This window comes from Balaenoptera musculus, chromosome 2 (assembly GCF_009873245.2).
Source record: "Balaenoptera musculus isolate JJ_BM4_2016_0621 chromosome 2, mBalMus1.pri.v3, whole genome shotgun sequence".
NCBI classification, from domain to species: Eukaryota; Metazoa; Chordata; class Mammalia; order Artiodactyla; family Balaenopteridae; genus Balaenoptera; species Balaenoptera musculus.
Genome location: NC_045786.1, coordinates 138,017,485 through 138,033,492, shown reverse-complemented (window position 1 = coordinate 138,033,492; position 16,008 = coordinate 138,017,485). Strand labels below are relative to the sequence as shown.

The 16,008-nt window shown below is 37.8% G+C and overlaps 1 protein-coding gene across 3 annotated transcripts in view; it reads left to right on the top strand.

The window, feature by feature from the left end:
• Window positions 1-16,008, top strand: part of PPP2R5E (protein phosphatase 2 regulatory subunit B'epsilon) — a 152,377-nt gene that overhangs the window by 63,142 nt on the left and 73,227 nt on the right. For all 3 annotated transcript variants that reach the window (XM_036842384.1, XM_036842385.1, XM_036842383.1), the window contains exon 3: window positions 14,866-15,062. In XM_036842384.1, coding sequence (XP_036698279.1) covers window positions 14,866-15,062 — 197 coding nt within the window. The remainder of the gene's footprint in view (window positions 1-14,865; window positions 15,063-16,008) is intronic.

The window sequence follows — 16,008 nt, the reverse complement described above, 5'->3', positions numbered from 1 at the left end:
TTTTGATGTAAAGTTATCATACCTTCTGGTTCTGTATAATGAAACTGCTTCTACACCATGGTTATTGGCCCATACTAATAAAACTGAATATCTTGCAGCCTCAGTTTTCTTATCTGTAAAATGGGAATATTAATGCCTACCTTTCAGGATTTTTGCAAGACCTCAATGAGAGAACACATGGAAGGACCCTGACTGGAATATTTTAGGTCCTCGCTAAATACTTTTACTTTCCTGTCTTTTAGTCCATGAAATTTAGGTACTTAATTGTATTTTTCTTTATTTTTTGCTCTTATTTACATATGTTAATCTTGCTTCCCACCAGACTGAATTTTTTTGAGGATAAGCATCATTTCTTTTTTTATTCTCTGCAGTATATGCTCTTATAGTACCTTGTACCTTTTCTTCATAGTGCAGCCTGTTTTATATTTATGTATATGACCATTTAATTAGGTTTTCTTCCTTTTCAGTCTGTAAGCTTCATGAAGGCTAGAATCTTGTTTGATCTTGCTCAGAAATGTGTACTTAAGGCCTAAACTAGTGCCTGGCATGTAAAAAGTGTTCTGTAAATATTTGTGGAATGAATGAATGAATGATTGATTATTAAGTTAAACATAGTAGATTCTAAGTGAATACTTGTTCTGGGAAGGCTGAAACTACCTATCATATTCCTTCCAGACTTAGCCTGAAGCCTTGTAGGAGGCTATAAAAAGTTTGCAGAATTTTAACTAATACTTTAGATCTTTAAATAACAGAGTGTGTGGAAAAGAAAAAACGTTTACAAAATACTTTGAAGTGGTTCAGTACTTGATGTTATTTTAGTGGGAGGTCAGTAATGTTTGTTATAAATATGTTATTGTAAAGAATGCTTTAAGTGTAAATTACTGTTATTACTTTTAGCTAAAATTTGTAAGTATTAACATCTGTGAATACTAATATTATTTTAAAATTTAGGCTTGAAGGGCAAAGCTGTGAAACACTGTTTATTTTTCTTTCCTTTGCGAACTTTGCATAAACCTGATTGTATCTGAAGGGATCTTTGAGAATGTGTGAGAACCTGGTGTGTCCCGGTCTTGGCAGTGCTCCTCCAGTTTGTTGTACTTCTCATAAATTCTTGCTTTTCTGTTCCCCATGCTCTGTTAGGCCATCATTCGTTCATCCAAATGCTGACTCTCTTCACCCTTCAGGATTTTGACACATTGCTGATGCATGTCCTGACGGCGGAATCATTTCACGTATTGAATTGAGTCAGCATCTTCACCTTTCCTCTAATCAAATTACAATTTTATTTCAAAGTAATCTCACTGGATATTAGTAGGTCAAAAGCTCAATATTATTTTCTTCAACTATGGCTTACACAATTGGACACACACACACAAAAGGGGAGGAAGGAAACCCTACATGTGTCATCAATTTATGTTGTTCATTTGTTAGGTATTTTTTAGAAAGCTGACATTTATGGAACATTTTCCATGTGCCAGGCATTGTGTGAAGCATTTTATGTATTATCTTATGAAATGCTTGAGCTGTCACTGTGACAGAGCTACTCTTCTTAGATTCATTTTGCAAAGGATAGGCTCAGCAGTGCTTTTTAACAACAATGTAGCAGCTAAAGTTTATTAAGCACCTAAAGTGTTCCAGACATTGTCCTATTTTTATTCACTCACTTAATCCTTAAGTCAATCATATGAGGTAGGTACTACTCTTATGCCTTCATTTACATGAGGAAACGAATGTGCTCAGTCTCACCTCTGGTTTTCCACCTAGGAAGTGGCAAAGCCAGGCTTGGAATCCAGCATTCTGGCAGTCTGATTTTGTAGCCCATTGTCTTAACTGCCATCCTACTTCCCAAATTGCCAAGGTGGTACACGGTGGAGCCTGATTAGAACCCAGGCCCCCGACTTCAAAGTGTGGGACCTGAAGAATAATCTCAGCCATTTGGAAGAATTCAGAATGAGTTTATATTTTTTTCAAGTTTCCGATTTTTAATTGTGAAAGAAATTGTGCTGAAAGAAATCAACTTAATTTGGCATTGTAAACATTTCTGTGATGTTCCTCCAGAATTACAACTGACAAACTTTCGAGATAGTAGACTTAGGTGCCCTGCTTAGTGTTAATTTTATTACTCTAATTATTAACGCCAGATCTTATTTTTCATATTTGGTCTGGCTCCTTAAGTGGAAGATACAGTTGTAGAATATGTTTCCTAAAAGTCATTTTTAGTATAACTGAAGAAAAAATGTTTGTACTACCCAGTGGCATGTTTAGCTAAGCCGTGGGATACCACATTGGGTATAGAATGCTGAACTATATCTAGATTCAGTAAAGAGGCTTGTGCTTAGAATTGCCTCATTTGCATGCTTATCTTCAGGTTTCAATGACTCTTCCTACCTTTGGTGACAGATATTTGTAGCCAGGAAGTCAGTAGCAAAGAAGGGACTTCTGTCATAAATATTCTGGTTCTAACTGGTATCATATCTTACTATTTAGTGTTTTAAAATGCTTCTCTGCTCTGAAGGTGTTAAGCTTTCCAGGTACATTCTTTGTCTTTCACAAAATTTCTGTACTACTTTTCTCTAAGTTTCCATTTTGGAGTCAGGCACCCACAATTTTGCATACATATGTAAATAATACATGAGTACATACATGTAAGTTCCTGTCTCTCTGTTGTTTTATACTTGACAGTACTGTTTTTATACATAATAAGAAATAAGGTTTCAAAATAGATTTCATTTTTCTTAGTATGGTATTTCAAATCTGAATTTTGGATTTCCTCAAATCTTATATATGGGCTTTACATTTATATTTAATTTCTGTTAATTTGTATGAAGCATAGGCATATTCCACAATTAGTATGGTGTACTACATGCCATCACTGGATTTTATTGCCCAGATTATGACTTTAATTGTACATATACACTCTTTCTTACTCTTGGGATTAGAGGCCATTCCAATGTACTCACTCAGTCCTGTGTCACTCTCAGGAGCTTAAGGTCTCATGTTTAAAACTCCCAGCTGAGGTTCAGAAATAGCATCTCTAAGCTGGCATTGCAACATTGGATTGACTCTTTTTTGTACTTTAAATCTTTTTTTAAAAAAAGTTTAATATCTTTGGTGTCAGCTATAAGTTGTGAAATACCAGACATGGGCTTAATTGATGTTAATGTGATATATATCTATTTAATTTGTTTTTAAACCTCATATCATACTGTTAAAATAGCTGAGGTTCATCTCTTTCTGAACTGATTCCTCCTGATGTTAATCCTCAAAACAAATGGAAAGTAGATAGGCCATTTTTATCCCTTGTAGAAGTAATCCCTTGGGAAGGGGTTTGGGTGGAGGCGGGTCAACTAGCTGAATACTCGAAAATAATGTGTTCTTTTATTGCAGTTTTTTTTTTTTTTGGTGGGGGAGGGTCAACTGAAGGGTAAGTGCTTGCTGAAAAATCTGTAATCCCATTAATTTATTTCTTACCTTATAATCATGGCACAAGTGAAAGTAGTCTTTTTGAAGATTTTTGTTGCTCATACTTTTGAACCTGGCTGAAAATTGGGCTTTAATAGTGCTGACTCTTGGGCACATCCCAGAAGTTTGTTCTATTAATTACTTTTTAATCAGATTATGATTTTATGATTTACTCCTTATCTTAAAAGCCAAATGTGGGAGAGAAGACAAATTGTGGTTATCTGAGGGTTTTTTTTTAATAAATTATTTTTATCATTGTGTTCTGAATTCACAGAATTTTTTAAAAATTTATTTATTTTTTATTTTATTTATTTTTGGCTGTGTTGTATCTTTGTTGCTCTGCACAGGCTTTCTCTAGTTGCGGCGAGCGGGGGCTGCTCTTCGTTGCGGTGCTCAGCCTTCTCATTGCGGTGGCTTCTCTTGTTGCGGAGCACGGGCTCTAGGCGTCCGGGCTACAGTAGCTGTGGCTCGCAGGCTTCAGTAGTTGTGGTACACGGGCTCAGTAGTTGTGGCTTGCGGGCTCTAGAGCGCAGGCTCAGTAGTCGTGGCGCAGGGGCTGAGTTGCTCTTCAGCGTGTGGGATCTTCCTGGATCAGGGATCGAACCCATGTCCCCTGCACTGGCAGGCTGATTCTTAAGCACTGCGCCACCAGGGAAGTCCCTATCTGAGGGTTTTAAATAGATGGGCTTTGTTTAATTGAACTTTGGTATTATTCGATAAAATTTCAAAAATTAATATTTCTAAAACTTTATTTTAGAATTTATTTTGTAAATGCTTTTAAAGTAATTTTGAAGATGTGCCAAAAAAGTAAATGTAAGTCTTTCTATACAGAAAATAGTTTTAACAGGAGTTATAAAATAGGGAATTGATTCCATACTGTATGTTGTAGGTACTTGATAGATGTTTGTCAAATAAAGGATAACTTTTTGGAAGTACTTTTGGAAAGCACTCTACAGCCTACAAAACACTTATTCATTTACTTCTCATTCAACCCTGTGCAGTACATTTTCTCAATTTTACAGATAAGGAAACTAATGCTCAGAGAAGTAAGTGGTTTGTCCAGTATCTCCTAGTAAAGCATAAAGGTGTGATTCCATTTCAGAACTGGAGTCAAGGCCAAAGTCCTTACAGTGTTTCCCAAGGCCCAACATGATCTCCTGCACTCCTCGTCCCTTACTCTTCTGACCCATCTCCCTGCTTTCCACTCAGGCTCCAGCCATGTTCGCTTCTTTGCTGATCCTCAGATTCACCTGCACACTCCCTGCTGCCAGGGTACCTTTGCATTTACTATCCCTCTGCTCAGGCACTTTCCCCCCAGATACCCCCTTGGCTGACTACCTCACCTCCTTCAAGTGTTTGCTCAAATGCCATATTTCAGGTTAATATTCCACTTAAAATCATACCCTCCAACGCAATATGCCTCATCCCCCTTGCCCTGTATATTTTTGCCCAGAGCATATACCATACAATGTATTTATTATTTTTAGTTGCAGTTATTTGTCTCCTGCTGTTGGAATGTAAAGCTCTGTGAGAGAGGGGGTTTTTGTCTCTTTTCTTCGTTGTGATATCCCTGCAGTGCTTAGACCTCAGTGAGTGTTCAGTGAATATTTGGTGAATGAATGCAAAGCCTGTGCTGTTTGCACCAGATCTCCCACTTTTCATTTATTAATGATACACTTGACAAAATTATTAGGATATTTTTGCTATGAAGGGCATTCCAAGTAATACTATTTCATTAGTTTTGTGCATTCACCTTCATTTTGAATTTTTTTTCTGTTGCATTTTCCTCTCATCTGTGAATATAAACCACTCTGTTTGTTTTTAAAAGTCAGCCAGATTTTTTTTTTAGAAAGTGTTAGAAAGTAAGACATTATCTTTTTGGATATTAATAGGGGCAGATAGTTCAAAGAACTAAGGAATCGTGCATTTTTAAGTTAGATTTTTGTCAAGTCAGCTGGACTTTTTTTTTTCTTTTTACTTTCATAAATGTATCATTAAAAACCATCCTATTTTAAAATTTTATTTATTTATTTCTAGTTTCTTTGAGATATAATTGACATATAACATTGTGTAAGTTTAAGGTGTACAGTATGTTGATTTGATACACTCATATATTGCAAAATGATTACCAGCATGGTGTTAGGTAACACCTCCATCTGGTCACATAATTATGATTTCTTGTTTGTGGTGAGAACATCTGAGATCTACTCTTTTAGCAACTTTCAAGTATATAATATAGCCCTCTTAACTATAATCATCATGCTGTACATCAGATCCTCAAAACCTATTCATCTTATAACTAGAAGTTAATACTCTTTGACCAACATCTCTCCATTTCCTCTACCCTTCCACCCCTGGTAACCACCATTCTAGTCTCTCTTTCTCTGAGTTTGACTTTTTTAGATTTCACATATAAGCGGTATCCTACAATATCCATCTTTCTCTGTCTGACTTACACTTAGTCCATCTTAGTTTTAAAATTTGCATTTCATGACTTGGTATTATTAAAATATTAGGAAATAATTTATTCTATTAAATATGCTATATTAAACCTTTTTCTCTATTCTTCAGTATAATTTTATTTCTAGAGGTATAAAGTTCTAATTTACAGTTAAAAATATGGGGAAATAAGATTCAATATGTAGAATTTATTGACTCAACCTGCATTTATTATGTGCCTACCATATTCTAGAAACTTCTTTTAGGGGCTGGGTATTAAAAGAAGAACAAGACACATGATTCATCGGTTAAAAAAAAAAAAAGGTCCCAATGTAATGTGGCAAGTCCTTGAATGGAGTTATGTATAAAGTTTTATGAGGATTTTTATGTTACAGGATTTCTAAAGGCTCCATGGCTGCCATAGAGTGAGGTACTCCTATACTAATGCAGGGTATATGATTATCTTCTCAGCTTTTACGGTCGTCTAAATACAATGGAAATTAGTACTGTCATTACAGCTGGACGTCTGTTATCCATGCTAGAAATGTTGGAACAAAGGAGTGATGTGGCTCAGAGATTCCCAAATACAGACTAGTGGAAAAGTTGTTACTGGTACTGGGCAAAGTGAAAAAGAAGTAGAAGGGAAGCAAGATCGAGAGAAAACACATCTCTGTGTGTGTATGTGCTCGCATGTGTGCAGGCGCGCACGCGTGTGTACCTATGTGTGGAGGATTGCCACCCTCCTTTTTAAGGAAGGATTTCTAGGTTTCTCCTTTCTCTTCTTTTACTATCCTAAAGGTCCTTTTGTTTTATGAAATTATAGTGGAAATAGGTGGTGGCTAGTTATTATTTTAATTCCTTTTCCTGAAATAAAAAAAAGTCAACCTGCTCTTTTTAATAATTTTACTGGTAAAATCCTCAGAGGGCGCCACTGTCAGGGATACTTTAGAGCACTGTATAATTAATTCTTGCAGCCCTTATTTATTTATTTATTTTGGTATAGCCCAGCGTGCTTCAGGAATTCCTTATATTCAAAAGGCCCTGGTCCCTATCCTCCTGGTGTCTCACCTCTGCAAAGAAGCCCGTAGGTAATGAATTGATAGTAGAGAGATTGACCGTGGTAGTCAGAAGCTGTGGTGGCTTCTATCCTGTTGATAAGTTTGGTGGCAGGAAAGTAATCCATACCTATAATTAGGAATTGATCAATTTTTAAAAATAAATTTATTTATTTATTTTAAAAAGAATTTTTGGCTGTGTTGGGTCTTCGTTGCTGTGCACGGGCTTTCTCTAGCCATGGTGAGCGGGAGCTACTCTTTGTTGCGGTGCACGGGCTTCTCATTGTGGTGGCTTCTCTTGTTGCGGAGCACGGGCTCTAGGCGCACAGTCTTCAGTAGTTGTGGCACGTGGGCTCAGTAGTTGTTGCTCGCGGGCTCTAGAGCTCAGACTCAGTAGTTGTGGCGCATGGGCTTAGTTGCTCCGCGGCATGTGAGATCTTCCTGGGCCAGGGCTCGAACCCGTGTCCGCTGCATTGGCAGGCAGATTCTTTTTTTTATTTTATTTATTTATTTATTTATTTATGGCTGTGTTGGGTCTTCGGTTCGCGCGAGGGCTTTCTCTAGTTGCGGCAAGTGGGGACCACTGTTCATCGCGGTGCGGGGACCGCTCTTCATCGCGGTGCGCGGGCCTCTCACCATCGCGGACCCCCCCGTCGCGGGGCACAGGCTCCAGACGCGCATGCTCAGCAGTTGTGGCTCACGGGCCCAGCCGCTCCGCGGCATGTGGGATCTTCCCAGACCAGGGCTCGAACCCGTGTCCCCTGCATTAGCAGGCAGATTCTCAACCACTGCGCCACCAGGGAAGCCCGGCAGGCAGATTCTTAATCACTGCGCCACCAGGGAAGCCCCTAGGCATTGATCAATTTTTAAATGTTTTGTTTTTCTTGTCCTGACAAGTTTCAATGACCACCTTGGCATTAGAAGGTAAAGCACGAGGGATAATTATGAAAGGTTGGAAACAGAAATATTTATTAGAAATGTGTATGTGTGTGTGCATGTGTGTGTTTCCTATTTATTCTGATTAGAACATAGTGTCAAAACAATGTGAAAGCTCTGAATCCTGTGATTTTGACGCTGAGGCCACTATTCTGCGTTAGTGGTCACCTTTGGGTTTTGCTTATAAACTGGAGTGTACATATTTGTCAGCTTTTGGGAAAGGATAACTGGAGAGATCCATGAAAGAATAATAATACATGTTGATTGTCCAAGCTGGGAGGAATCATTAATATATTATTATTATTTAAAACTTTAATTTACCCACCTACTATTGTTCACTCATTTAAGGCTAATTTTGTTCTGTTTAAGTTTTAAAATGTGTAAATACTTGGCAGAAAAGTCAATCAAATTTTCCTGTAGTTTCAGATTACATCTTTTCTTAAACAAATAACCAGCCATGACAGTTTACCCACTGCTCCAGTGGTGGTGGTGGTTGTTAGCTGCTACTATTTATCACAGTCATTATCATCATCATCATCATTATTGTTATTGGTGAGGGCACTGGAGTTAGACTACCTGGGTTCAGATTCTAGCTGCGGTCCTTAGTAGTGGGTGATGTTGGGTAAGTGACTTAGCCGTCTGGGCCCCTTGTTTTTCATCTGAAAAACTGGGATATTAATAGTGGCCACTCATAAGGTCTTCTGAGGATTAAAAGGGATAATGTGTGTCAGGAGCTTAGCACAGTGCTTTGCAATAGTAAATGTTCGTTAACATTGTTATCATTCTTTTTACCTTGAAATATCAGTACTGGCCTTATCTGCTTTACGGTTTGTTGTTTAATTAATACACCTTGGTTTCCTTCTTTTGATACTATTTTTATTGGTGTAGTAGTTCTATGAGACATGTTTTGGCCCGAAAAAAAGAAGGTGTATGCTAATAATCAGCAAAGTGTTTTTCGATCTTCCTAATAGACTGTGAAGAGTTCTAAAAGCAGCCAATTCTACATTCACATATTTATAGCCAAGGCAAAGAAGGAATGCTTTCACTGTTGTAGGTGTTGCCAGGGACCTGCCTTTGCTTGAAAACCAAAAATTTTCACTGTTAGCTTTAAATAAACTGAGAAAGAGAATTTCAAAGGTGAAGGAGATGAAAGAAGGATTTTAAAAGTTATTACTTTAAAAACAGTGGTTTTCAGCTGTGGTCACACATTGAAATCACATGAGCCGCTTCTATAAAATACAAATACCTTGTAGTGGAAACACACCACCACTACCACCACTATCATCAACAACAAACTTTTTTGGAACCCCTATTTTGAATACAGTAATAAAGTAATTGGAATGGTCAGCTAAAATACTTATTTTAGCTCACATGTCAGTTTCTTATTTGCTTATTAACATGGAACTATCTTGTGTAACCAACATGGTATACTTGGGTTCAGTTCATAGTACATGAAGCCTAATTTTCTTATCTGATTCATTGTAAGGATTTATAGTGGTCTTCTTGTTTTAATCAAATATTGTTGGCTATGTCTGTGATTTTTTTTCTCAAGTGTCAAAAGCAATTCCTAATGGAAGCATAGTTCCGTGAATAAAATAGGATTCTTTTTAGGTTTTTTGAAATAGGTATGACAAAAAGGGAATGCTACTTGTTGTATCTATGTTTAGAAGTAAAGTTGGTGGCAAGGGTTTAGACAGACCACATGGACAGGCTATTAGGCATTTTACCACATGTGCTAACATACCACACTTTAGTCCTTCAAGGCTAAGTCAACTTAATATTTTAGTGCTAAGCTCTTCTCAGTGCTGTGAGACTAATTTTCTGTAAATATATTCTCATATGCATATGCAGGTACAATTTTCATTGACTTTGTTGAAGTTTTGGAGGGTCGTTTGTGAGGGACTGATCGCATACTTGGATGGGGATGTGTTCACCTTAAGGGAAGTTCTAAAGGATGAGGTGGAAGGGATCAAAGACTACATTTACATGCTCAATCTCTGCAGGTACCTTTATTTTTTGTGAGAGTAGGGGAAATGGATGTAGAAGGGCTAAGTGTGTAATATCTTAGGACATTTTCAGGTGAAAAGCATTGTTAATTTAGAAGAATATTTTTTCCATTTCTTTTGAATGGGAATAACCAGCTACAAATATTGTTCATCAGGAGCTCAAGGTTACTGCTTAGCTTCCAATGCAAACATGACCATTTTATGGAAATATTTATCTATATACATTTAAACAGCTTATGTGTAAATAAGTTATCAGCCCACATTTTTTTTTTTTTTAAACCAATCTGCTTGCTTCCTGTGATATTGTGGCTAATCAATTTAATGTTGTGGGCCTTCTTTATTTCCTCGGTTGGCACATTTGCAGGTTGCAATGATTTTCAACAATTTCATTTGACTGGAGTCCCAGAGCACGAAACCCAAAGGACATTGGGCTCATGTTTTATTTCTTGTACCTTTGCTACTTTCTGCTTTGCAAAGTCTTGACTGAGTCAGTCCCCAAGGGAAGATGGGCTGATATTGGATCCATGACTATATGCCCCAAACTTTAGATGGGATGGAACAATGAAAGCTCTTGATTAGGGAGGAAGGAGCTTCTGCCAGTTATAAACAAATAAATAATAAATAAACAACCAGCCCTTAAAATCATAATGAGGGTGAGGGGACGGGGGTGTGTGTGTGTGTGTGTGCGTGTGCACGTGTGCACACATGCGTGCTTGTGTAACTAAATGTGTATAACGCCTGTTGACTGTTCTTTAGACACAGGAGAATCTTTGTCCCTTAATCCTCCCTCTACTGTTGAATTCTGTGCCCATTTTTCCATTACCTTTTGCACTTGTAAATTTTAAAATTATTTGGGTATGAACACCTTGGAGGTGAGAGTAATCATTTCCCCAACTTACTAATGAAAATTGATAGGAGGCTGTTGAGAGATGGTGATAGAAAAGCACGTGTGAGAAAATGACTAATGCTGAAAAGGAAAGAGAAGGACAATACAGTGAGAGCTGCAACTGCCAAGAGCATTGACCATTTAGCTGGTCAGTACCTTATTTCCTCGGGTGAGAAACATATTCTGGAAATTAAATTAATTCTCAGAGTTTTTCCAGAGCAGTGGAATCTGACCTTATGGAATCTTATCAAGCTGTGATCATTAGATCAGTTACTCTCCCCTTTAAATGAATACTAACATTGGATGGATGGGTTGTTGTGCTAATGACCTGCATGGTATTATATAACCACTTACTGATTCCTCATTATTTATGGTTATGATTCTGTGGGATCCCTCTCCTGCTGTTAGGGAGGGCCTGTGCAGGACAGAGGTTTCCATTGGAAGAGAGATGACACAAGCATCCATTGCCTGGTTTGCTTTGGGATTCTGCGATGACCCTTAATTTTTCTAGTTTACATTTATTTTGAATGTCTATATATTTTTTTCCTTCATCTAAGTTACTAAACATTTAGATTTTCAGGTGGCTTGGATTTGGGAGGTGGGTAGCTTTGAGTTGTTAAAATCTAGTGTTACTGCATGTGGTCAAAATGTACTGCTTGTCTGATTTCTTTTTGTCATTTATGAGATTTTCTTTATGGCCTAGTACCTGATACGTTTTACAAATGTTTCTTTTTTTTTTTTTAACATCTTTATTGGAGTATAATTGCTTTACAATGATGTGTTAGTTTCCGCTTTATAACAGAGTGAATCAGCTATACACAAATGTTTCTTTAAAAAGAATATTTGTATTGCTACTGGGACTGGTTCCATAGACATTAAACTTGTATCACTGGAACCTTCTGCACTACTCAGAGTGTTCCTTCTCTGATCCTGGCTGGTCCTACCTTTTCACATTCTACTTTTTTTGTATCCCACTGGGTCTAGGGAAATGAGGGCAAGGAGGGTGGGAGCAGCACAGCTATGTGGGGCAGTCTGAGGGCCAAACATTATAGGAAGAGCCCTATGCTTGGACTGTTGTGAATTAGGTCATCTTTCAGTACGAATGAAAACACAATTTAAAAAAGTTGTTATAATGGAATTGGCTCTTTGAGGACACCATTCCCCTTTTTTTTTTGGTCAGTCTTGATTACTTAAATTCTTTAATTTAGGTGAAGGAAGTTTTTTAGAGGAATTTAGTCTGTGATAAAGGATAAAGCATAGCTTGTTGCTGTATGTGTTAATTTCTGGGGAATGGGCTAGAGGGGTTCAGCATGATACTTTATAATGAGGGCATGTTGGAAATTAATTGGCTGATTTCTTTCTGTGTTCTTCCTCTTTTCTCTTTGTACATACCCTGTTTTTATGGAATATGGTATTACTCCTGTGTTTCACTGAGTTTGATTGTTGCACAGTGGTGAAGAGTTCAGGCTCTGGAGCCAGTTTGCCTGAGTTGGAATCCTGCCTCCACTGCTTATTAGTTCTAAGACTCTGCGCAGGTCACTGACTCTCTCTGTGTCTTGGTTTTCTCATCTGTTAAATTGAAAATAGTACCTATTGCACAGGGTTGTTGTCGGGACTAAATAAGATATAATATATGTAAAGTGCTTAGAATAGTACCCAGTAATAGTGCTCAGTAAATGTAAGCTATTATCATTATTCCATTGGTTAGGTAGATAGCCTGCCTCACATTTGTCTATGACATTATATCAATTTGGATAAATAAAGAATAAATTTCAACTGTCTAGCATTAAGAAAAAGAACTAAATGTTAACTGCCTGAATTTTTTTAAGTAGCCAAATGTGAATCTCTTGAGTATCATTGCAGTGACCACAAAGAGTAATCATTGTTGTCACTGCTTAAATGACGGTTTGCTTTTTGGAGGAAAAGCTATCATTTATAGATGCTTTTATGTATGCTGAGTTAAGGAGTTCTCCATGTACATGGTCTGATTTTTTAAGCATTATTAAAGTTACTGTATCAAAAATAGGATTAATTAAAATTTGTCCTGAAGACTTTAATGTTACATTTATAAGCCTTTTCTTGTTCCCTGTGCAGTGTCAAAACTCCCCTTCAGATTTGAGGTATGGAATCTGATTTAGAACTTAGAAGACTTCAGTAATTAACCATGATGGTCGTGTACATATAATTAGCCATTGGTTAACGATATACAGTCATGTTGATAAGCAGCCTGGTTTAGTTTTTGTTTGTTTATATAAATACCTGAAGCAAATAGCAATTAAAGGGAAAGCTTGGTTTGTCTAAATTTATTTCTTATAAAGCTTAAATATTTCGGAAGTGATTAAGTCTAGGGTCACAGAATAAGACATATGTCATGGCTGAACTCAAATCCCCAATTCTTTGACTATAAGATACATTAGGCCTTTGGGGATTTATGGGGTGGTGATGGAAGGGGCAACTCATTGGTTGAGAATAATTTCTAAATATGTAACTTGTTTTTGCTGAGAGTAGCAGTGGTGCTATATACCTTTAAAAACATTGACTACTTCTTGTTTCCTTATATCTGGTAGGGAAATCCTATACTTTCAGATGCCCAATGCACCTCATCTAGGCTTACCCCAAAGTTGATGTCAGTAGGTGGTGTTTGGGGGGAATTATCCATGAGGTCCTGGGTACATGGGCTGGCACTTGGGTTGTGGGCTGTGAGGAGGCAAGGGGGTTGTGGAGAGGAGTCATGTGGATCCTGTGACTAGGAATCTAGCCTTCTCTCCCTGCTGCTGGTGGCTGTAAGACGGGTGCTGTTAGCCGTTGCACTTACCTCCAGGGAGCAGGTGGCCCACGCTGTGAGGCCACTGTAAAGCATTTACTGGGAGGCTGGCAACTGAGGATGGTAGCAAGTGACAGGCCAAACATTGTTCAAGTCCTTCTTGAGTCGTACAGAAGGAATGGGGGAGTGTGGTTAGAGACCCAGGTGCTGAGCCCAGCTTCATAACTCATTCATTGTGGGACCTCCATGATTGTCTCTAATTTTCTTTGTGAAAAATAGAGAATAATAATGTGATGCCACCTGCTTACCTCAAAGAGTGTTCTGAGGATTAATGAGTTAATCGCCTTGGATGAAGGCAGCAGAGGTTCTCTTGTTATAATTTCATCGCCTTTCCAGAGAAGCTCCAGTTTGGTGGAATAAAGTAGTGGAAAGAAGATAGGAGTGGAAAGAGGTATCGACAACTTAGTTGGTGTCTTTCAAGTCTAACTGTAGGTCAGGTTTCCATTCTCGCTGGGGAATTTTAGTGTAAAATTTCTACATATTTTTTAGAAACGACACCAAACCAAATGTCTGACCTGCTGCCTGTAGGAAAAGAACAGATGTTTATTCTGAGAACATATTAATAAAAATGTTAGTGGTTTTCTCCCACCATAAAGGAAGAAGATGGGTCAAAAGGGAGAGCCTAGATTTTAATAGAGTTTGCTCGCATTGTCCCATTACTGATGTGCCCTTTTTGAGACAGTTGGTATTGCTCGATTTTGTTGATTTTTCGAGTTTCTTTGACAAAGAAGCTTCATAGATATCAAGCCAAAACAAAACAAGAAATATAAACTCACACACCCAACAGTTGCTTTAAATACCAAGGATGTCAGCATGAAATTAAAATGAATCAACTGACATTTCTGCTTTGAAATTTTTTTAGTGAAATTAATTTAAACCAACAGTGAAAACTTCTGTGTCTACCTTATAATGGAAAGTTTGACCTTTTTCAGTGTTTTTGGCTTAAGGGTGTTGACATTGGGGTGTTTTTGGTTAAAATTTGCTTCAACTCTAACAGCTCTTGGGATTTTGGTCAATCTTTGGTGGCTGAATAGCAAATGCTGTCAATTGTGTTGGTACCATGTAGTTTCCAAAGACAAGGTCTCTGAAGTAGTGGATATGGTATCCCCTCCTGCCCATGTGTAACTGTTTAAAAGAACACTGTTGTCATGTGAATTCTTATTTTTTTGAGCTTGCTTTTGAAGTTAACTTTCACAGAGAATTCCTGTTACCTAGAAATTGATGACAGACTTACACCATTTCCTTTTTTTTTCTTAGACGTTCCATCCTCAGAGCAGCCTGAACTGTTCCTAAAGAAACTTCAGCAGTGCTGTGTCATTTTTGACTTCATGGACACGCTATCTGATCTTAAAATGAAAGAATACAAGCGCTCCACTCTTAATGAACTGGTGGACTACATTACAATAAGCAGAGGCTGTTTGACAGAGCAGACTTACCCTGAAGTAGTTAGAATGGTGAGTTTCTTTTTTTCGCCGCGGACACATTTAAGCACCTTCCATAGGGACTCACAGGTGTATTTACTGCAGGGTCAGGTCACTGGAGGTCACCTCCACAAATGAGAGCCAACCTTCTGAGAGCTAAGCACAAGTAGTCGGCACAATACTAAAATTTGAAGAGCATGATTTCATGAGAATGAAATCCAGAACTTTTCACCTGCAACAGTATTGGAGGAATCAGTGACTTCAAAGTACAAAGCAAAGATTGCCAGGGTGTTACTGGATTTCTGGCATTGGGAAAAGAAAAGACACAGGAGAATCAACAAAAGTTTTAGATCTGTGTTTGAAAAATATTCAAGCCTGTTGGATGTCTTGATTTTTTTTTTTTCTCCCTATTCATTGTGGTATGTTAGAAATGGCTTTAAGCTTAATGAAATCATGATATGTAGAATCTAGGTAAAGCCTCTCTTGGCTTTATAAACTAATCATTCTCTTTATAATCTTAAAAACAGGAGTGATGTCTTTCATTATTTTTGAACAGCGTCTTGTAATTTGTGTGGTCATTAAGAGTTATGAGAAGAAACATTATTAGCATAATACGAGTAATTATGTTCTTATTGTGTCAATAATTATATTAGTTTTTCAGAAGCTGAGCCAAAATGTAGTTTTCTGTTAGATTTCTGTGGGAGGGTTGCCTTCCTTGACATCCTAGAGGATCTTGGATCTAGAGAGCACATGATATCTGGAGGGGGTGGGGCTGGTCTACTAACTCGAGAAGTTATGCTGAAGAGATCCAAGGGGGTCAGTGCATCATGGGAAGCCCACTGGGGAATCTCGCCCACCCTCTGTGTACTGCTGAAAATGTACTTAGCCTTTCTTTTTCACTTTTATCACTTGTATTCAACAAATGCAGAAAAGAGACATCTGTGATGGGGTAGTTATGGTTAAAAATGAATAGTTCAGA